This window comes from Prunus dulcis, chromosome 1, assembly GCF_902201215.1.
Source record: "Prunus dulcis chromosome 1, ALMONDv2, whole genome shotgun sequence".
Lineage (NCBI taxonomy): Eukaryota > Viridiplantae > Streptophyta > Magnoliopsida > Rosales > Rosaceae > Prunus > Prunus dulcis.
In genome coordinates, this window is record NC_047650.1 from 41757637 (window position 1) to 41780212 (window position 22576).

The following is a 22576-nucleotide window of genomic DNA, read 5'->3' on the forward strand; positions in this document are numbered from 1 at the left end:
TTCTATATCCGTACTGCATATTCAACCGCTTTCTTTTTCCGAGTATTTTATATTTTATTTTTTATTTTGCTCCTCGTGCTCTTATCTCTATAAGTTCAAAAATAGGGGATAATATTATTTCTCGTGCTCTTTTTTACTAAATTAAATTTGTTGGCGAGTATCATATTGTTTTGACATGACATTTATATAAGGTTAATATTATGTCGATGTTGTCAATATTGTTCACATGCTATGGTAGTAATGCTATTTTGAAGCGAATGTGAGTTAGGTCAGTTAATCAGGGTAGTGTACCCAATGTCTTTGCTAAAATTCGAGTCGCTTTCCACATAATAAATTAGTAATTTAGACTATCACTTGTATATAAAATAAAATAAAATAATGCTATTTAACAATAATAATAGTGTTCCCAATTAAAAATGTTTAAACTATGATATTATAAATTAGTATACAAAGTATATGCTCCCACTATATATTAAGCTTAACCCACCTTACTTTCTCCCATGCATTCCCAAAATCCATTGCTAGAATCATAACTTGGATTCAACGCCATGAACTTTTCGCTGACTTCAAGCCTAAACAGTGTAGCTTTTCCTAAAACTTATCTTTCTCATAGCCATAGACAAGACCACCACCATGAACGCAAACCCACTATTAAGCTGTCTTTAATTACATGCAGATCAGCCACTAATTACAAGTCATCATCTACTTATAAGGTGAAGGATGGAGAAAATGAGAGCACCAATTTCTACAAGCTGCTTAGTCTAAATCCCAATATTAATACAAGCAAAGATGAGATAAAGAAAGCTTATAGAAGCATGGCTCTTCGATATCATCCAGACGTTTGCCATGATCCTTCCATTTCTTCCACCAAGGAATTTGTTCGACTGAATCAGGCTTACAAGACGCTATTGGATCCGGTGTTGCGCGAAGAATACGATTACGAATTGGGTTTGAAAATTTGTGTTGGTACTACTACTAGGGTTGGTTTCAAGATGGATAATATAAGAAACCATGGTGTTGGTGCAGCACAAAATAGATGGCGACAACAAGTTCTTGAGTTGAAGAGGAAGTCCAACTGCCGTATGGCACAGAAGGAAGGGTCGTGGGCAAGCAGAATGAGGAGGGCTCATAATATTTCTACCATGGATTAGCTTTGCTTTTGCACGAGATATGATTTTAGCACTCCAAAAAATTACTTCTCTCAAACACGAGAAGTGTAAGGGGATTTAAGGGTTGTTTTTGGAGTGCCAAAATCATTCTTGCTTCTATAGAATTCATTGAGCTTCTCTGATTGTTTTTTATTTGATGTAAACGGGTGACCCCATTTGTATGTTTTGTCTTTATTAAAATTTCATTTAATTAATTGATTCTGTAACATTTTTCTGCTGATTATGTACTTGTTTTATTCTTTATCAAAATTTCATTTCATAAATTGATTCTGTAAAAGTAGAATAACACAAGTCATAAACAGATAATGCAAGTCTTGGATCAAAACTCTGAATCACTCTCTCCGCAACTAATTTTCATACATAATATTTCAAGAAATATTATGTAACGTTGGTATCGGAGGTTCTTTGGCAAGCACCACAACGGTTGTGGAACTATAAATTCTAATATGAGTCTAAAGATCCATGGACATGTTTAAGATTTAATTAAGCTCTAATATGGTCGCTTGCTTCCGTTGCTTTCTTTGCAATTTTTTTATTGTTAGTGGCTTAATGAACCTTGTAAACTCAGATATCCTTCATCCAGTTTTAGCAATGTGGAGTGGAGATTTCTCTCATGTCAACACAACTTCACGATGGAGATCATGGCTAAAGTCTATCTTATATACACAACCACACAGTATGAAAGGAGAAAACCTATGGTCGAAAATGGTGGTATTGGGTCTTCCTTTGGAGAAATTATAGAATAGTATGGATGTACCATGTCAGCGTATGATACTCCCATTCAAGTTTCGACATGTATCCATTTTTGAAAAGAAATTAATTACTTTATTACAGCTGGACTTACTTAACCTTTATCTTTTAAAATAAAATTAGAAAAATAAAAAAGAAAGAAAGAAAGAATTTTCCAACAACCCTTCATCCCCAACCCGAACACCCATTACCGCCAACCTGTGCCACCCCTCTCCTTGCTCTTCCTCTTCAAAATCGGATGCTCAGCAGACAATTCACCTTAGAATCCGATTTTGAACCCAAGTCTTTTATTAGCCAAATCAAATTGAAGAAGATTGTCCTCCAATTGATGCGCTTTGATCACAATGGCAGCACCTTGGGTTACTTGGGCACAGCCCAGCATCCACAAATCCCAAACATAACACATCTTTGTTCACTTGCACCATTGAATTTGCTACAAACACACTCTCTAGTACACTCATTCTGCAACACAAAATCAATGGAAGGCATAGCCGATGTGGATTGAGTTGAAGCATACTTTGAAAGGTGCTACAGACGTCACCCTAGGAATTTGACAGCAAGAGCAAGGGCGAGGGGTGGCACAGATTTGAGTTGGAGACGGAGGGTTGGAAAGTTCTTTAATTTTATTTTTAAAGACTTTTCTAATTTTATTTTAAAAGATAAAAGTTAAGTAAGTCCAGCTGTAATAAAGTAATTAATTTCTTTTCAAAAATGGACACATGTTAAAATTTGAATAGGAGTATCATACGCTGACGTGGTACATCCGTATTATTCTATAATTTCTCCTTCCTTTGGGCTTATCTGAGTTGTTGTCATACAACACTCAGGTATCTAGGCTTTATCATTTTTAGCTAATTGTACTTTAAAGTCAAATTAAAATTGACCGTCAAACTAATTTCACGATTAACAATTTAACATGATTCATGACTTAGTAATAAAGAGAACGAATGGAAAGAAATGAACGTTTTGGATCCGTATCAATGGCCAATTTCCGTTAGATCTTATAAGAGAAGGTTCCATGGGAGCAAAAAGGTGTATTACGAGCACACATAAGATAAACAAGCTACTCGTGAGTTTTGCAAGCCGAACATACTAAACCTCAAGCTTAGCTTGTTTTGTTTATATTACAATTGAGCCATGCTCAGACAAGCCAAATTCGAGCCAAGCCCTATACAAGCTCGAGCTTTATGGAGTCACTTGACAACCTTACTTAAGATACAATTTCTTTCACAATTTGGCAGGAGGAAAGAATTTAATCACTGCATGCTTATCTTTCTTGATACATTAATCTAGCATGCCTGACTTATAGGTTGAACCCTTTACAGTCTACCCTCTTTCTCGATATCCTAATTCTAGCAGTCGTTAGCAGAAGTAGAGATACGGGGAGTAGGAATGGACCTTCAACCCTAGGCAGAAAGAAAAAAACTGCAAGGCAGAAAAGGAGAGGGGAAGAACAAAAAGAAAAATCACAAGTACATCAACATTGTAGTCGTTTGTTGGAGAACCTTCAACCCTGGCTTGTGGATCGAATTAATCAAGGTTCTTCGTAAAGGGGAGCAAATGTAAGGATTGCATCTGCAACTGAAAGAAAAATCTTGCCCTTTCCAATCAATTCAACAAATTCCGATGCATGGATCTTGTCCATCACCACTGTCCCCGGATTTGCTAAAGCAAGCTGTAAAATAACCAAAATTAAATTTGCAACATCAACTCATAATTTCTTTTGTGGAATTTATTTCTTTCCTAGTATCCCAAGGCTAGGCATGTTTGGTGACTGAACTCGGATTGGATTGGATCATATTGGATTGAAGAGGATAATACTAATTCAATGATGTGTTTGGCGCGCTCCACTTAATTAAGAGACCAAATTAATTGAAGTATATCCTAGTAGGAATCTACATAATCCCACTCAACTTTCCACCTCTTTGGTGGGATTGATAATCCTAGTACAGTTGGGTGTAGCAGAATTAGACATAATCTAATCCAAGTTGTTTTTAGGCCACCAAGGACCTCACTAGAATTATTGTAAATTCTACGCACTCATATAATCGAGCGCAACAAACGAACCTTAATTTAGCAATATGGTCGAATCAGTTAATTTTCAGCTAGCATGCCTAACTTCATACCGAAGCCACTTCTAAATTGCAGTAAATTGTAAGAAATGGATTTACCTCAATCTCTCTCTTCTGAAGACTTCTGTATAACTCTTCCAAGGCATGAATGCCACTAGTGTCGATGTCAGTGACAGCTGAGAAAGATGAAAAGCAATGAATTAATAATAAACCAAAAATGGAGCTTAATATTGTAAGGTTGAGTTGTGGAAAAAATTAGAATTCACATACGCGACATTTCCACAATAAGGTGCTCGATTTTGGGTAGACTATTTTGCTTTAGTTCTTCTTCTTCGTCTGTGACCCATCTCAATATTCTGCAACAAATTAGTTAGTTAGTGTCAATTAGTACTGTTGTTAGACGTATATTGCTAAACTATATGAATCTGGATTAAGATTTAGGCGAGAACTAATATGATCGACGATCCAGATTCATAGTCTGCCAACGCAAATGCGCGGCAAATTAATCTATGCATCCGTACCATACATACCTCTCTTTGATATAGTTGGAGTTGGAGAAATAAATTGCAGAGTCAACTCTAATAATGAGAATGCCAGGAATTTGTGTGGCATTGGGATACTGTAGAATGTTTCTGTAAACATTAGTCCTTGGGAGCTTTCCAAGCAGCGCGGTCCGTGGCCTTGTGACTTGCAAGAGAATTTTGGCAAAGGAAATGGAGACAGCGATCAAAAGACCGATCTCCACGGAAATGAAAACGACTCCGAAGAAGGCTCCCATGCAAGCGACAAAGTCAAGTTTGTCGATCTTCCAGATGAGCTTCATGGCCTCGAAATCAATCAAGCCAATCACTGCGGAAATGATGATGGAAGCCAGAATGGCGTTGGGCGTGTACTTGAAGAGGGGCGTAATGAGTTCCAGAGTGAGAAGGACCACCAGAGACATGATGATGTTTGAGACCGCCGTGTGGCAGCCGGACATGTAATTGACGGCAGAGCGGGAGAAGGAGCCGGTGGCAACGTAGCAGGATGTCAAGGAACCAATAATGTTCATGGTTCCCAATGCCACCATTTCTTTGTTTCCATCCAGCTGATAGTCCTTCATCCCAGCAAATGTTCTTCCAATTGCAATAGCTTCCTGCAAAGTTGTTCAATGGACACATGTTCACTATAATTACTTGTTGCATCAAAGTTAATTTGATCGGTGCAAGCTTACCGTCAAGGCTATCATGCCCGCCACAACACCAATCCTGAAGCCTTTGATAACGTTGTCTCCAGTGAAATAAATTAAATCAGCAGAAGCTGGGTTTATGCCCTTCCTTATTTTACTCACCTGAAATAACAGAAGGATTAATATATGTTTATGTGACAACTGAGAAAACTTAAATGTACATTAAAAACAGGAAAAGCTACTCACAATTGCAACACCTTCCTTGTCTGCACGGGTGATATAAACAAAAAAGGTGGAGACGATAACGGAGATCAAAGGTGCAATTGCAGGCACCCAAAACAATTTCGTCTTCTTTTTACCCTGCATCAGCAGCAGCATCAGTATTCGCATGCTTGAATAAATTAATTAATCCATGATTAATTAGTGAATATATAATTTTTTTTAATAAAAAAATAGACTTACGATGTACTTGGTCAACAGAAGAAAAACCAAGAATGAGACTCCAATTAGTATAGTCTGCCAGTTCCACTGTAAGATTAAAACAGAGCGGCAAAATTAATATGATGTTCATCAAATAAATAAATAATCATTGACATGGTAATTAAATTATGAGTACCCCATGATGTGCAGCGGTAATTACTGAACGCATGACAGAAACAATATCAGTCTTCTTGGTAAAATTCTTGATGCCAAGTAATCCTTTAAGCTGTTGAAGGGCAATGGTAATGGCAGCTCCACCCATAAACCCAACAATGGAAGCATGAGACAGAAAATCAATCAAGAAGCCCAACCTGGAAAATGCCATAGATAAATAAATAAATCATTTTTTAATTTTTATACCCTACATGTATATAAAATCATTGTGATATATATCAGTTCATATATACCTGCAAAATCCTAAAGTGAGTTGTGTGACTCCCGCAAAGAATGTAGCAGTTAAAGTAAGCCGTAGATAGTCATGGGCATTCTTAGTAGGATCAACCTCATTCTGCACCATAGTCCCAAGCAACAGAGACACCACGGCCACTGGCCCGATCGCAATGTCCCTCGAGCTGCCCATGAACGCGTAAACAAGAGGCGGCACGAAACTACTGTCTGCGTGACACATGACAGGCGTATTATTTTGTATCAATAAATAATCACATCGGAAATTTAAAGCCTTGCATAACTAGTACATAGCTACTGTCTGTGGGTCAGATGCTCTAAATCTATCAAATATAACTAACATAATATAGAAAATTGAACAGGGAAAGGATTAGAAGCACTCACATAAGCCATTCTGACCAGGCAGATTGGCAAGCTTTGCATATCCAAGATCCTGAGGAATGCAGAGGCTTGCAATGGTAAGTCCAGCGATGAGGTCTCCTCTGAATTTAGTAAGGTTGTAGTCCCTGGCCCACCGAAGTATGGGGAAAAGGGCTTCAAGGCCAAGCAGAATCTTCTTCCTCTTTGTTTGGTCTTTGAAAGGACGCAAGGGCTCATCTGAAAAGAAAGTTTCTTTCACGGTCGCACTGAATTCCTTGAACAGGTTTTGCTTTGCCGGCACTCCAACTTTATGAACCTGATGCTGATGAGGATATGGCTGCTCCTGCTCCAATGTCGGATTAACTTGCCGATTCGACGAAGGTCCGCTTCTGATGTCAGCCTCCTTTCCCACCTCATCGTCGTCGCTGATTCGCTTACTCATTGTGCTCCACTTCTACAACAAAGCTCCCCTGTTACAGTTCAAACACAAATTTAGAGCATAGAAATGTCAATGCACATAACGATAAGATTCATTAAGTCAAGTCGTGCAAGCCAGAACGTATATGTTTCTAACAAACTGATTATGTTGTCAGACTGTAAATCTGTACCGTACGTTCTAGCATAGGAGGCAGATAGTATGAAAAAGAAAGCAGTTATCTGCTGATAAAGATAGATAGTTACCAGGCAAAATCAAACAGGAACTCTCAGATTCTCTTGCTTTAGAAAGTGATTATATTTAGCTATGGAAAGCTCTTGCATGCTCATATTTATAGAGCTTTGAAAAGGAATGCAAGTCAAATCCAAAGAGCTGAAAGGAGTATCAAGATATGATATTCAAGCATGATATTATCGTTTACAAGTAACCCCAATGGCCGAGTATTCTCAAGTCGACATTAAACAAAACAAAAACGGAAAAAAAAAAAAAACAAAGCAAACTTGGAATTTTTTTATAACCATTGACTTAACATATATACACTAACAGGTTGCGCTGTTAATCCGATAGTTGGCATAGACTATACCCGCATCCAATCATCCAGCTATGTTGACTTTGAGATCCCATTACTGAGTTGATCCTCTGCATCAACCATACAAAGTGGCCTTTTTGCTAGCTAAAGCCTAAAAGTCTATGATTTGCACTTTCACTTATGAATTGAAAAGTCTAAACCAATCTGGTTTGCCCACCTGAAAGTATAGCTTCCCTGTTTTTAGTCTTCTTTTCTTATTATCTTTAACAGGAGAAAGAGAAATGATTTCGCACAATAGGTTGAAAAGTCTGATGGAGATCATTTGAGGGGTTTCCAAGCAAGCCATTGAACCCAGAAAAAGCAAATAGAAAAAAGCTAGCCAATGAAATCACAAAAACAAATCCAAAAAAGAAACAAAGAAAACCCAAGAAAAGAATAATAATGAAACTCCTCTATTAATTTTAAGCCAAAAACCAAAATCAAGAGGGCCGGAACTACTTAAGGGTACTAAGATTCAGATTAGAGGGCATGAAAGGGATTTGAGATCAACAATGGTTGGTGTATGGGGATTCTCTTTCCGGTTCAAATGGCATAGTTCGATTCTGGAATGTGAGGATCCATTTGTTTAGAATGTTACAATTCATACATGTCGATATTTTAACGACACGAAGCAAAGGATGATCAAACAAATTTTTGCATACATTTATGGGAAAATTAATTTGAAATGTAATTTTGCTCTTTACTTGGATTTGGATACTTCTGTCTATTGTATGAGGTTTAACAACTATTACTCCATATCAAACCTAACTTTATTATGTGTTTAATAATGGTCTTCGTTGAATGTATAGTCAACAAAACAAGCTGAGCTTAACCCACACACGTTGATATCACAACCATACAATACAAATTACATACAAATTCCATCATCTCTTTCACACTTGCTAGCTGGCTTTTCTGAACTTTAGACGACAGCCATTCATGGTGATGGTGGTTCTCTTTCCACCACTCCCAGATTGTTTTTCCAGTTGATAATTACAGATATAAATATATAAATAAAGTCAAATTACCCATAATTAATTTTCAATTATTTTTGTTTTTTAAGTTAATAACTTCACTGTTACGAAAAGGGTTTCAATTGAAAGTCTCAAAAAGAAAACAAGTAAGCAAAATATCAGTGGAGAGAGAGCAAGTTGGCACCTTTAAACTTGAATGTGGATCAATGGAGAATCTTGAAAGCTTGGACTCTGAATCTCTTCTCATAAGTCTTGAAGAGAGAGTGAGACCAAGGTAAAAAAGAAGAGTTTGAGTTTTGCTACAAATTAAACAATAAGCGTGGTGATTGATCTGTCTCAAGATTTAAAGGCTTATTAAGCAAACAAGCCTAATTCAGATTTAGCTGGGGCGATGTCAAGTCTTGCTAATTTACGTGCCCTCCTATGTTATGGAATATTGTAATCAAATTGCAATTGTTTTTCTCCCTTCACTTTCATCGGTCGTCACATAGTCCCTCTCTTGTTGTGTCCTTCCATGCCATCCATTGGTCGGATAGCCTCTCTTGTTGGCTCCATGCCATGTACTAGGACTTAACATAAATTCTAAATCGATTATAACAGCCGTATTAATCAACAACTGACAATGACTCATGATATTAACATTTACTTTATTGAAACATATTTATACATTAAAATTAGAAAAAGTCAAACTCATACATTAGTTTATTTACATACAAACACAATGCCCTTCCAGAAAGGGATTCCTATTTAGACTGTAGTTCAATAATCTATATCGTGCATTTAACCTAGCCAAATAAGAAATTATTTAACTATTATAGCATCATGAAATTTGACCCCTTTCCCGGCCAAGTTCACCGAGAAAAGACTTTATAGATATATGCATTTGTAAAAGAGCTTATAGCTCAATGGCTAAGATCATTCGTCGCTTCCTCATCCCCCCATTATGGCTTGTATCAAAAGGAAATATGTATGTGCATCCGACTCTATGATTATGAATTTCAATAATTTTTCTCTCTTTTTTATGCAAGCGATATCAGGGAAGGAGGGAATCGAACAATGACCTCGTGTATAGAAATAAATACTCCTAACCACTTGAGCAACAAGCCTATTTACATAATTTGTGTATATTTTGCATTACTGTGTGGTATAATATGTTGCATCACTGCGTGGGTTTACTCTAATAAAACAACGACAATAGTTTTATAGCCTTACTCTTTGATACTACTGCGAAAGATTGTCATCGGATCGAGACAAAAAATAAACTTTAGTAATGTTTATGTAGTAATACGGCCAAAGACAAAATAGTAAATTACATTTTTTTTCTTCTTCTTTTGACGATAATAATAGAACATTTAAAGCATTTTATGGCTCTTTTCTTGTCATCCATCTTTTTGTTTAGATTGTTAACATTCAGACGTCCATGCCAGGAGGGAAAGACAAAAGAAAAAACGCTATTTCATATGTGAGCAAAAGGCATATATGAAATAAAAACAAAAGAATGAGGCCAGAATGTAATTATGGATTGAGTGAATTTTAAATAACAATAATTATAGGGGACCCTAAGTTTGTTTGTCAATGATGCATTAGTAGTATGCATCTAGTATGTTTGTGAGATAATAGTATTCTACACAAATAATACGGAAAGCATCATCTCATCCTGCAAGCGGTGCCTCAGTGCCCTCATTCCTGCATTATAGGTTTTTCTTTCTTTCTTTTTGTTGTCAATTAGGAACGGGAGGATGATTTTTTCTCACACACTTCTAAGGTAGTACGAGATTCGAATCAGAGATTATTGATCTTCAAGTGCTCTTTTCCACTAGACTGGAGGCCGTTTGCTATAGTTTTCTTCAATCTTCATAATTTTTTTCATGTATGGCACAAGTTAAAGCTAGAGTTTAGGAAAAGGTTGATGAGCAACAGACTTTAGTCAAAGGATTGCGATGAAATCTTCGGAGAGCATGAATGAAAGGAATTTTTAGAAAGGTTTTATGTAAAAGAGGACAATATGTCTTTATCTTATTCCCTTTCATTGTTCGGAGTACAACATTTCTAGTATTTTCCATAGCAAATGCTAAACTTTTAGGTCAACTAAGCTAATAATTTATTTTCAGATTCATCGAATGATATACAAACATACATATAAATTCCAATAAACTCTACAAATTATCTATTTCGTCAATCATATCCTCAATATAGAGTCATTGAATGCCGACGCGAGGTAAGGTTCAACGTTACTCATAGCTTCGGAAACAGTGGTTTTATCTTATCCTCACCCTCATATGAGGTAAGGTTCATTCTTCCATTTGCTGTTGAGAGAGTAAGGTTCAGTTAGTCCAACAACCGAGCCCGCATGTGTAAAGAAATTCGACTAATCCCTTAATTCTATCGCTCATTTGTCAACAACAAAAACACGTGTTATCAAAGAAGGGGGATTCGAACATATAATCTTATAAAGAGCAAAGTAACTGCTCTTAATCACTTGAGCTAAAAACTTATTGCTAAAAAAACCTCATTGTTAATAGGGTCACAGGAGTGGAGTTATGCCAAGACCATTAAGGCAAAAGAAGAATCTAATAATTAACCAACCAGTGGGGATTCCTGAATTATCTTACAATGGAGGATTTGATGAAGAATCTAATAATTAACCAACCAGTGGGGATTCCTGTATTATCTTACAATGGAGGATTTGATGTAGAAATTAGATTACCAGTGTTTGCACCTAAAAAATAGTCGCTGGCGACACGTCAGCGTGTGCGAGAGGAGCACGGCCAAAGCCAACGCAACAATGATTAAACAGAATAAACTAATAAAATAATATAAATAATAAATAAATGCAGACATAGACAACATGCTCCTTTGTTGTTGTGAGACGAGTCGACCATGTACAAATACACAAAAATATATTATCTAGAGTTGCAAAGACGTCAAACCTCTGACCAAAGGGGGTGGACTGAAACTGCGTCCAGGTTCAATGAATCTAAATGCGTTGAATTTCCCAATTCAGTATTAAAGTGCATGTTGTTGGTGTGACGATGAGAAGATAAAGCCATCGCCATTGCTGCAGTGGAAAGAGAAGGAGTCTATACAGAAACACAAGTACAGATAGATGATGTGCAAGTGTTTTCTTCGTGTTGGTTTGCACGATATTGCAGTTGAGTTTCTTCTTTTTAATTGCAGAATATTAGATTGTCTTATATTAAATAAATTCGTTTTAATTAAAGATTTAAGCAGTAATGCAGTAATGATGAGAGATTTACCGGTGAACAAAAGCACGATTTCCGGACAAATTTACTCCCAAAGACATGCGGGGTTGATTAGGGACAAACAACAGCTTTTTAAGGCGCTCTTCCTTTTGTCGTTCTGCTCGGAGGGAGCCCTGGTCATAAATGGGAGAAAAACTTTCATTCAACGGAGATAATACTTTCTGCTATTTCTGATCAATAGTAAAATGACACGTGGGATAACATGTCATTACATTATTGGTCGAAGATAACAAAATAATACTATCTCCATCACAAAAGAGTTTTTTTTTGCAGGAGTGGACTTGGCTTTATCTTTTTTTTTTTTTTAAATCCCTTTATTATATCTATAGGATATGGAAAGAGGTAACAAGGAAAAATGATAAATTTAAGTTTTCGCCCCCGCCCCATAAACATTGAATCCTTGTTCCGCCCTTGTTTGCCAGGGAAGCTGGACTCGACCCATACTTGGGTTGAAAATCCACATAAGCCTTCATGGTAAAAAAAAGGGGGAGCTTCTACAATGAGGAGCTTAGAGTGAGGAGCTTATTTGAGGGGTTCATTTGCTCACATTTGTTGATGATGGAATTGAACTTCTCAAATAAGCTCCTCACTCTAAACTCCTCACTATACTCTTTTCGAAAAGAAAAAAGGCTATCAAAATCAACTTGTTGGTTTAGGTATTCCCAATCAATCATACCCAATTACATGCTACTATGGTTGTTACTGCTGTACTAGCCCAAGGAACACACACAATCAATCCATTGGTATCCTAGTCCCAAGTCAGACGACTAATTTACATAAATGATGTACATCTATTTTCTTGTGTATGCGTTGCATGTTAGCATGCACGATATTACAGTTGAGGTTGTTCTTTTTATTTGCCAAAAGAAATTTAGAATAAGACTGATTAGGCCGCGATAGAAGAACACGATACATCGTTTTGCTTGTTTTCGTGTTGTTTTGTCTATTTTTTGTTTATTTATTTATACTTGAGATTTTTTATTTATAAAAATGGAGTCGAGGCTTGGGTTTTTGTGGGGTGTAGTTTTTAGGTGTTTTGAGGCCTAGTTGGTATAATTGGCCCGTTTGAAAATCAACTGGGTTTATTTCTAGAGTTTGGGTATTGTAGTCTGTTTTTTATAAATTGGGGTCGAGTGAATCTTATATGTGGAGCCTACCTTTATTAGATAGTAAAAAAATAGAACCCCAATGAAAGCATTGGACCATGGGTTCACCAAAAATAAGTTTTGTGTTGGGAAGCTATCAAGAATTCTACAATGAGGGTCTTATACATGGCCATTAGATGAGACCTTATCTCTTAATTGTTGGATTATATTAATTAATTTGATCCAATAATTAAGAGATAAGATCTCACTTAAAGGCTATGTATAAAGTCCTCACTATAAAATGACTCGAGAATCAATGGTCTGAAATTGACAACAATGTGTCCAAACTTGTATGTAGATGCATTGTTTCCAATAAGAGCGAGGTACCCAAAGTAAATCGATTCGAGAGGCCCAAACAACTAATCGAATTGACGCTTTTAGTGAAGCACATTCTGTCGCTGAAGCCAAACCACCCCATTGAAAAATTGTAGTTCTCAGTTCATTGAATAGACGGTTCAATGTTGGGTTAATTTCAGTTTCCGAACTGATGACAACAGTTGAAGAAGAAGACGACAAACATAGAGATGATGATGTTGAATCTACAAATGGAGAAAAGAAAATGATGCTTGTTGGTCTGGTTGGGCTTGAGAGAAGAAGAGCGAGATGAAGAGAAATGAAGAAAAGAGAGAAGGAGACAGAGGATGTTAGGATAAAATGTAAGAATGACTTAGGGTTTTAAGCTTTAACCCTAACATTTACAAAGACAACGAAGCTAGGAAATTTGTAAGTATGTTCACTATATTTAAAAAGCACAAGGAGGTTCATTAGTGTAGTGGTGTTACATTTGGAGATAGGGGTTTGATTCCTCTTGGCTTCAAGGCCTCTAAATATTATGGAATTTTTTTAGACTGGTTTCAAGTGAACCGGCCGGTTTGCTCGAGTTACTGTTTCAACCGAGTTATATTTTCAACAAAATCTAAACCTAGGTTATCTTTTCAGTAAACAAAGAAGATATCATTAAGATAAACAAATGATAACAAAAATTTGAATTTAGTGGATTCTTTTGCAAAGTCATAATCCTTAAAAATAAATGTGGACATTGGTGCCAAAAACTCAAAACTCACTACACCGAACTAGTCCAATCAATAATTTACGTATATTTTAGGGCCTTATATTTTATACCAACTGATTCAAATTGTGAAAAGAAACCGAATTGAATAATTCTCAAATTATGGAAAAGCAAACAAGACTGAGTATTATTAATTTTCTCATACATTAACATTTGACAAAACATGTAATTCTCTTATGCAAATTTAGAATGTTATTAGGTTTATTTTGATGAAGTAGAAATAGAAAATGTGAGTTCATGTAACTCAAGTAGTTAACAACATAGTTGTGTTCAATTCTCCCATGTATTGTTTGTATAAATTAATTAATTAATTAATTAAAGAGATTTCAATAAATAAATAAAAGAGAGGCTATTTTAAAACCTAAGAACCAAATAAGGGTGTTGGCCCGAAGAAGACAGTGAAAAACAGGTAAGAAATAAAGCTTCTCACCATAGAACGACTCAATTAACCAATACCAAAAAGAAATTGTCAGTTGCAAAGAATCCACTGGTGTAGTGGTTTGGAGAATTTACTCCCTCAGGCAAGATCTTGGGTTCGAATCCTAGCATCCGTATTGTGTGTGTGAGTTTAATATGCTATCACCCATTTCAATAAGAAAAGTCCTTAAAAAAAATTGGTCAGTTGGGTCCAGTAGCATATTGTAATTCTAACTATGATACATCAACATCACTTCGAATTGGCGATAGGAAAAGGAATACACATCACCATCAATATGGCTACAGCTCACATGATGATCAAACACACCAACACAAAAAACACACCCCCATGGCCTCTTTTATTGTTTATGGAGGACCACCTTTTGGAATGTTTTACCCACAACGGAGGTAATGGCAAATATTAAAATTGGATCCACTTTTGCTTCCATATGGGGTAACCTTAGAATGAATGGATTCAAGAGGGTAATAACTCTGCTTTTTTCACTTTTGAAATGCTTTCCATCACTGCAGATGGTGACACGTGTCCTCTAACTGTTACCATCTTTGTCTCTAGATCGATACTGAATGATGTAACTCCTGGTATAAAAAGAATTATTAAAAAATAAAATAAAATCCCAAAAGTATTAATCATTTGCTTAATGTAAAAACTAACCCTTAAACCACCACTTATTAGCGCATGCTAATTGCACTTTTATAAAGAAATTTTTATTATTTTTAGGGAGATTCACTATTATACTCAATATAAGGGCCCAAGTTATAAAAAATCTGTATGAAATGAATTTTAGAAACACACCCAAAGCTCATTTACAATATAACAAAGAGGTTTCAAACTTCATATAAATTACAAAGCTGCCATCAATTTTTTAAAACAAGCTCAACTTCAAAACTCATTAAAAAAAACGGAAAACACTCAGCAGGGCATTAAAGTAATCACAATTAAATTCAATAAGGATTGCTGTCATTTTTTGGGTTTTTTCGAGTTTGTTTATAGAAATTAAATGGTATAAGGTATCTATATCACTTGTGCTAAAAATAGATATATAACTAAATATTTCTTATTTTTATCGTATTAGCACATCTTAGTAAACCTTTTATAATGCAATTAATGTCAACAAATCCAAGGAAAAAAGAAACACAAGAAAATGAAAGAAGTAAGGAGAAAAAGGCCTTTGAATTAATGTTGACACATTGATGTAGCAAGCAAAGGCGTACGTACCTTCCATTTTAGAAAGATGTTTCTTCACTTTACCAGCACATCCTTGACAGTGAATAGAAACTCTCATAACAACCACCTGCAACAACCAACATATATAACACAGTGTTGTCCCTTCTCACCGTATAACAAGAAGAGCATTTCGAATAGTATTCATATTCATGGTTGGAAAATTTGATGAACTTGGTAAATAAAAGTAATTAATCTTTACCTGAAATACATTGTCGTCGGCGGATGAAGGCCGGACTGAATCGGAATGAGAGGACGGTCTTTTTTCGATCGTCTTTGAGGACATTGGCTGCTGATGGGTAAGAGGAAGAAGATCATGATGATGATCAGCTCCTACTTGTTTGCTGGTGGACGGCATAATTAATAAGGGCGATATTTTGCCATGATCATGAACATGATGAGGAGGAGGAGGAGAAGTGAGGAGCCTGGAGTAGTAGTATTTGTTGCTGTTGAGCAGTGATCTTGTGTAGTGTGTGCGATTGAAAGTAATATCAAAATTATTATTAAGACTACTAGTGGATGATCTTCTAGGCACCATAACTGAGCGAGCATCGGCTCTACTCATACAAACGGCGGTCGCTGCCGGAGACTGGCACATGAAGCCCCTCATGATCATCATCTTCTTATCCTTCTTCTCCTTAGTACTAGTAGAACTGTTTTTTATGTTCATGGCTAGCAATCTAGAGAGAGAGAGAGAGAGAGAAAGAGAGAGAGAGAGAGAGAGAGAAGGTAGCATTGGATAGGAAGGATTAGCTAAGTGGTAAGTTTTATATTAAAGCAAATAGTAAAAGGATACAGAATGTATTTGAATGTTTTGTCAAGGTTAGGTTAGCCAGCTGGTAAAGGTAAATAACAGTAGAGTGTATGTATATATATATAGTAATGTAAGAAGCATATACAAAGAAGTAGATATATATAAATGATATGAGAAAAAGTACTAAAAGTCTGAAACATGCTGTGTTTATGAGTTAGCTAACAGCAGGAGGGTTTGGCAGGCATTGCAGTTGCATTGCCAGTTTCATTTCTAGTACTCCTTTACACTCTGTGTTTTGAATGACTCCAACCATCCTGTCTTTTCTCTATTTAATGGTCCCTTCCCTTCAGAGACATTGCCTATATTCATATTTATCTCATGAAAATGACTCTAGTTGACTCCATCGATCCAATAATACCCCATCTCTCTCTCTCTCTCTCTCTCTCTCTCTCTCTCTCTCTCTCTCTCTCTCTATATATATATATATATATATATATATCTTATGATTATATATATATATCTTATGATTAAATACTTTTTTTGTTACTGTGTTTTTCAAAGTTTATAATTTATAGACATTTCGTTATCTTCCGTTAAGTGAAGTTTTTATTTTAAATTTTTTAAGAAGCACCTTTAGACTTTTTCCTCTAACTCAACGAGTTAGGATATATTGTGCTATTAGGAGTTATCATATTGAGAGAAATCTTGAGTTGAAATTGAAATTGTGAGGTATATGGAAAATGAAAAAGGCAAATCAAATTAAAATGAAATCAACAACTTTCCAATATATTTTTGGCATCTTCTGCTTGCCATCTAAAGTGATCACAATACACTTTTCACTCAATTGATTCGAGCTTCAATATAGCATCTAATCTATGACCTTATACCTCACAATTCTGATTTTAACCCAAAATTTCCCCAAATTTGTTAAACCATAATAGCACAATATACCCTAAATTGTAAAACATAAAAATAAAAATTGCACTTAAAGAAAGTTAACGAAAGATAATAGAATGTCTATAAATTGTAAACTTTAGGAAACACAATGATCAATTTTGCTAAAAAAATTTCTCAATGACCAAATTAAATTTTCATGTAAAATTCAGTGAGAAAAAAAAAAAGTATTCAACCCTGTATCTTAATTTTCTGCGATATATAAGTCTACCACGTCCTTTTGGTAAATGCTACCTGCTACCAAACAGAAAGGGCCTGGGTTATATTGATTATTTTCATACATATGGCATGGAAGGCTAGCTATTTTTTGTTTTTGAAAAATACAAGGGACAAAGAGGATCCCTGCGGATCCTTAAAGCATATAAATTAAATTTTATTCTGAACAAAACACAACTAGGAAAGTTGGAGAACCAAATACAAGGATTATCAAATTGATGTCCAAGATTAGCTAGACTATCATCTACCATGTCAGATTTCTCCGTAAACATATTGAATAAGAACCTTCAAAATTGATTTTTGTTGTAAATTCATAGGTTATGGATGCCCACTATAATGCCCTCCATAATAGCCATCATAAGTCCATTATAATTCCTCTCAATAATAACTATCATTGTAGGATTGTAACCTATATGCACTACAATTTATCATTTGTAATTATGCCTTTTAACCACCACTTATGGGTGATGAATGACTATAATTAGTAGGCACTAAAGATGAATAAGAGAGTAGAGAGCCTTGAACTATTGAGAACTACTCTTTACCCTTTCCGTGAAATGAAAATGATCCAATTGCTTCAATTGAGTACTTTAATTGGGTTATGAATTTGAATTCAAGTTCAATATTGTTGCAACTTATTCAAATGTTAAAAGTTATAAAATATTTAGGATTCTTGAAGAGGCTATAAAATTTTTCTCAAAGCATACAAAAATTTATATGAATAGCTTATTATGCCATATAACTCTTAATGCTCTTATCATCATATAGGTAACATATGAGCTCAGATTATATTCTTACTTATTAAAGAGAGCATATGAATTATTTTATGAATCTTTCAAACCATTTTATATAGTGAAATGTTTTATGAAAATAGCCTAGATGTTGTTGGTATTACTCTAATCTTAGGAGGGATTAAATGAATGGCAATACTTGTACATTCTGCAATGGTATGGAAGCAATTTTTATACAAATAGAAGCTCACTTTGTAGGAGACAAACGTGTGACTAATATCATTTGTACTGCATTTTCAAAATAATTCAACCATGCCGTTATTAGGAGGAGCATTCAACAACTTTTTACATATATACAGAATGTATGCATAAGGTGGGCATCAAGACCGGAAAACAGGAATATCAAGCCGTTCCGGACAGAAAAAATTGTGTTAACTAAAAAGTAAACAAATCGATATCGAACTGAACTAGACAAATTCAAATCGATTTCAGTGCCATTTTCACATCTTATTAGACTGGACTGGACCGACTATGTATTTTTTTAATTAAAAAAATTATTTAAGTCCAATGCTAAATTTCTAATCTCATAACTAATATTTCCCCAAGCCCAACTTCAAAGCATCTCTCTTTTCTAGGCCCAATCATCTCTCTTTTCTAGGCCCAATCATCTCTCTTTACATCAAATTAGGTTATTTGTGAATTTTTAAGCCTAAAAATAAAATTTTAGTTGGAATTTGTAATAATAAAAAAAAAAGTTAAAAAATATATAATAAAAAATCCTGTCCAAAATTTGAAAAAAAAAAACCGAAATTGGTTTAAACCGAATCTACCAATTTCATAAATTTTTTCACCAAAAATAAATCGAACCGCACTGATTGAATTGTATCGGGTTTTAGTGTGAGATAGAAACCAAATCGGATCGGACTGCACCCACACCTATATATGCGCACTATACTCTTCCCTTCGACTAGATTTTTATCAAAGTGAATTTTTCCTAGCAAAATTTTAACGAGTCAAAATAAGCACGTCCGTGAAGTGTTCGAAACCTCATGACTCCAACTTCAAATATATTTAGCGACTTTTTGCTGTTGTTAGTTCAGTTGGATCAAACCGTGAGCCGAACTGTTCTTCACCAGGCCGATTCAGACGGTTTTTGGGTTAAAAATTCCAGTCCTATTTGTAGTTGTGTTCTATTCTGTAAAAACAAAAAAATTACTTCAGAAATGTGATGAACACCTGGACTGCGTTGCAGCGAATCAGATGAGTTCGGTGGCGCACGCAAACAAGCAAAAATCGTAATAAAGAAAAGAAAAAACAAATAAAGTGAGGAGGACTGAGGGGATTGAGGAAGGAATTGCGCGAAAAAGCCAATGACTCTTGGTACTGCCTCGCTATTAAGCTTCGCAGCAAGCACAAGCACACAGCTTCTCGTTGCCGTTTAATTTCTCAAATTCCCAGGTGAACAGTCTCGATTTGCTCTCTTCTCTTTTTTTCCTGTTCAATTTCCTTGTCTCAATTTTGGTTGATTTTCTCGAAGGATTGAATATTCATTTATGAAATTGAAGTTTTAAGGGGTTGTGTCGAATTTTTCTGTTTGATGGTCAAGAAAATTGAGACAAACAAATAAGAAAGTGAATTTCTTTTGTAAATTTTAGACTTTTAGCTGTGAAGATAAAATGGGTTTGCTGTATTTGGAGGATAAAGCAAGGCTGAGGAAGCTCTGGGTTCATCTTGTTTCAATTGCTAAGGCCAGTGCCTTTTTTTTTTTTTGGTTCGGATATGCCCATTTAGTTTATGATATCTTATGAACCTTTTTTTTTTCTTCTTCTTTTGGTCTGAATATTTTAAGACTGACGATTTATCTTTTTTTCTTATATAATTTAGCTGTTAGGAACATTGATTGATTATGAAGCTTTTATAATATTTGGGTGCTTGTCAAATCTTGAATTGAAGGAGGCAAAATGGTGGACAAGGTTGATTCAAGTGATTTGCATTGCAGTCTCTTGCTTGCTCGTTTCTCTTTTTGTTTGTTTGTTTTTATTTTATTTTATAGTTTTTTAAAAATGAAAATGTGATTTGCTTTCTGGTAGTTGACGTTGGACATTGATTCTTAATTCCTCATACCATCCCTTATTTATTTAGATTTTCAGTTTTTTGTAGATGTGATGGTAGAATTGTGATTGAAGAGGTTCAGTTTGATTATAATCTAACGAGGTTGGAGGAAGATACCCATGGGGACTATTTTGAGCTTGAACCATTCCAGGACTAGAGGGAATGAACCTTATGAGGTTTTACAGAGTGCACCATGCAAGAGGCCAAGGTTGTCTTCAAGCTTTTATGAGAAAAACCCAAGATTGATTCCCTGCCTTCCTGACGAGATATCTATTCAGATTCTTGCCAGAATACCTAGGATCCACTATTTGAAATTGAAGTCGGTGTCAAGGACCTGGAAAGCCACTATTTTGAGTGCTGAACTTTTCTCCTTGAGAAAAGAGATGGGAACAACAGAGGAATGGCTTTATATATTAACAAAGGTCGCAAATGATAAGCTCATATGGTATGCTCTTGATCCTCTGGCCGGAAGATGGCAAAGGTTGCCACCAATGCCAAATGTTTCTCGTGAAGATGAATCTAGGAAGGGTTTAGCTGCCCTTAGAATGTGGAATATGGCAGGCTCAAGTATCAGGATTACAGATGTCATCATGGGTTGGCTTGGGAGGAAGGACGCAATGGATCGAATGCCATTTTGTGGTTGCTCTGTTGGGGCTGTTGATGGCTGCCTCTATGTGCTAGGTGGATTTTCCAAGGCTTCAGCCCTGAGATGTGCATGGCGATATAACCCAGTTACAAACTCTTGGAGTGAATCAAGTCCAATGTCAATTGGTAGAGCTTATTGTAAGACAGGCATCTTAGATGATAAGCTTTATGCTGTTGGAGGGGTTACTAGGGGTCATGGTGGATTGACCCCTCTTCAATCAGCTGAAGTATTTGATCCAAAAACAGGTGTGTGGTCCCAAATACCAAGCATGCCCTTTACAAAAGCTCAGGTCTTACCAACTGCATTTTTGGCTGATCTGCTCAAGCCTATTGCTACTGGATTGACTTCATACAGGGGAAGGTTGTTTGTTCCACAGAGTTTATACTGCTGGCCCTTTTTTGTTGATGTTGGAGGAGAGGTTTATGATCCAGAGGCGAATTCATGGGTTGAAATGCCAATTGGCTTGGGGGAGGGTTGGCCGGCAAGACAGGCAGGGACGAAAATGAGTGCCACTGTTGATGGTGAATTGTATGCACTGGATCCTTCTAGTTCTCCTGATAATGCGAAGATCAAGGTATACGATTACCTAGCTGATGATTGGAAAGTTGTTGCAGAAGATGTTCCAGTTCGTGACTTCACTGAATCAGAGTCTCCCTATTTGCTTGCTGGATTCCTTGGGAAGCTTCATGTGATCACAAAGGATGCCAATCGAAATATTGCTGTTCTGCAGGTGTATGTGCAGAATAATGTTGCTTCCATCTCAGCAGCTTCATCCTCATCACTCGTTGACCACATTGAACATGCTGAACGACCAACAGAATCAGAACTAGATCTTTGGAAGGTAATTGCCACAAGGAGTGCACCGGTGGCTGAACTGGTTAGCTGTCTGGTCCTTGATATTTGATGATTGCACTTCTCTTAATATTGTGAGTACAGCTCAATATGCAAAGTGTTGGTTGATATGGTTGCTGTAAGTTTTTCTTACCCTTTTTATCCTTTCGAAGTGTGAAATTAGCATCAACTCACTGTGATAGCTCTTTACTGGATGTAAGCATTACATTTGTACTTCTAAAGAAGCAAAATTATAAGGTTCAGGATATAGTGTACTCTTTCCATATTCATAGTATAAGGCCGGTTGTCTCCATCTATTTCCTTTCCCGTTCTATCATGTTGTTTTTGAATTAATTTCGCAGTTAGCTCAATTATCTCTAGGTTACATTAAATATACATTTTTAGTATTTTCTTTATGTTTGATGGTGGTGCATCAGATGTTGATGCATTTCTACTGAGAATGGGATGTTGGCCAGGAGGTATCAGTTGGGACATGTTTTTATTTTTTATTACTTTAAAATAAGTACAAGCGAGTCTAAGCAATTTAAGCTGAGCAATTTTTGGTTGCAGAACTAGTTAGATTAGTTGGACATGGCAGTGTGTTTGCCCCTTGCGCCCGAATTCTAATCCCCCCCAAAGAAATTTAGAATAATTTAAAATATCGACTTGTCATCACATAAAAAGAAGGTATCTTTGTTTTGGTCGTGTACGTGAAAAAGAAGGGAAAAGCCAATGAAAAAAGTATATTTATTACAAGCCAGTGATGTTCTGAGATATCAAACTGTAAAGTTGGGCCAACCCAAGCTCATCTGA

General features: G+C 36.0%; 3 protein-coding genes across 5 annotated transcripts; 1 reads left to right on the top strand and 2 right to left on the bottom strand.

The window, feature by feature from the left end:
* Positions 1-528: 528 nt before the first annotated feature.
* Positions 529-6846, bottom strand: LOC117635768 (sulfate transporter 1.3-like). Of its 2 annotated transcripts, XM_034370138.1 has the most exons (11): positions 6429-6551; positions 6047-6254; positions 5776-5950; positions 5622-5687; positions 5406-5519; positions 5205-5321; positions 4522-5126; positions 4262-4347; positions 4091-4167; positions 3492-3594; positions 529-911 (listed from the first exon to the last, which is right to left on the bottom strand). In XM_034370138.1, the coding sequence occupies exons 2-11, from the start codon at positions 6217-6219 to the stop codon at positions 775-777; spliced, it is 1653 nt and encodes a 550-aa protein (XP_034226029.1). In that variant the 5' UTR covers positions 6220-6254; positions 6429-6551; the 3' UTR covers positions 529-774. The 2 variants fall into 2 exon arrangements, with proteins under 2 accessions (XP_034226029.1, XP_034226023.1); XM_034370132.1 differs by lacking the exon at positions 529-911 and having other exon boundaries at positions 3012-3594; positions 6429-6846.
* A 7636-nt stretch (positions 6847-14482) lies between these two features.
* On the bottom strand, positions 14483-16224 carry LOC117615595 (protein SODIUM POTASSIUM ROOT DEFECTIVE 3-like). Its single transcript, XM_034344698.1, has 3 exons — positions 15722-16224; positions 15514-15589; positions 14483-14873 (listed from the first exon to the last, which is right to left on the bottom strand). Exons 1-3 carry the CDS (start codon positions 16187-16189, stop codon positions 14752-14754), a joined length of 666 nt encoding a protein of 221 aa, XP_034200589.1. The 5' UTR covers positions 16190-16224; the 3' UTR covers positions 14483-14751.
* Positions 16225-19289: 3065 nt separating this feature from the next.
* LOC117615878 (F-box/kelch-repeat protein At1g22040-like) lies at positions 19290-22080 on the top strand. Of its 2 annotated transcripts, none has more exons than XM_034345045.1 (2): positions 19290-19632; positions 20325-22080. In XM_034345045.1, the coding sequence occupies exon 2, from the start codon at positions 20406-20408 to the stop codon at positions 21834-21836; it is 1431 nt and encodes a 476-aa protein (XP_034200936.1). In that variant the 5' UTR covers positions 19290-19632; positions 20325-20405; the 3' UTR covers positions 21837-22080. The 2 variants fall into 2 exon arrangements, with proteins under 2 accessions (XP_034200936.1, XP_034200937.1); XM_034345046.1 differs by having other exon boundaries at positions 20335-22080.
* Positions 22081-22576: the final 496 nt, after the last annotated feature.

Excerpts from the sequence above, each read along its gene's own strand:
- LOC117635768 (XM_034370132.1), bottom strand. The coding sequence starts at position 6,846 with ATGAGTAAGCGAATCAGCGACGACGATGAGGTGGGAAAGGAGGCTGAC. Across the intron at positions 4,168-4,261 it reads CCTTATTGTGGAAATGTCGC|CTGTCACTGACATCGACACT; the intron begins GTATGTGAATTC and ends CATCTTTCTCAG. Across the intron at positions 3,595-4,090 it reads TTCAGAAGAGAGAGATTGAG|CTTGCTTTAGCAAATCCGGG; the intron begins GTAAATCCATTT and ends GTTATTTTACAG.
- LOC117615595 (XM_034344698.1), bottom strand. The coding sequence starts at position 16,189 with ATGAACATAAAAAACAGTTCTACTAGTACTAAGGAGAAGAAGGATAAG. Across the intron at positions 15,590-15,721 it reads CCGACGACAATGTATTTCAG|GTGGTTGTTATGAGAGTTTC; the intron begins GTAAAGATTAAT and ends TGGTTGTTGCAG. Across the intron at positions 14,874-15,513 it reads ACATCTTTCTAAAATGGAAG|GAGTTACATCATTCAGTATC; the intron begins GTACGTACGCCT and ends TTTTTATACCAG.
- LOC117615878 (XM_034345045.1), top strand. The coding sequence starts at position 20,406 with ATGGGGACTATTTTGAGCTTGAACCATTCCAGGACTAGAGGGAATGAA.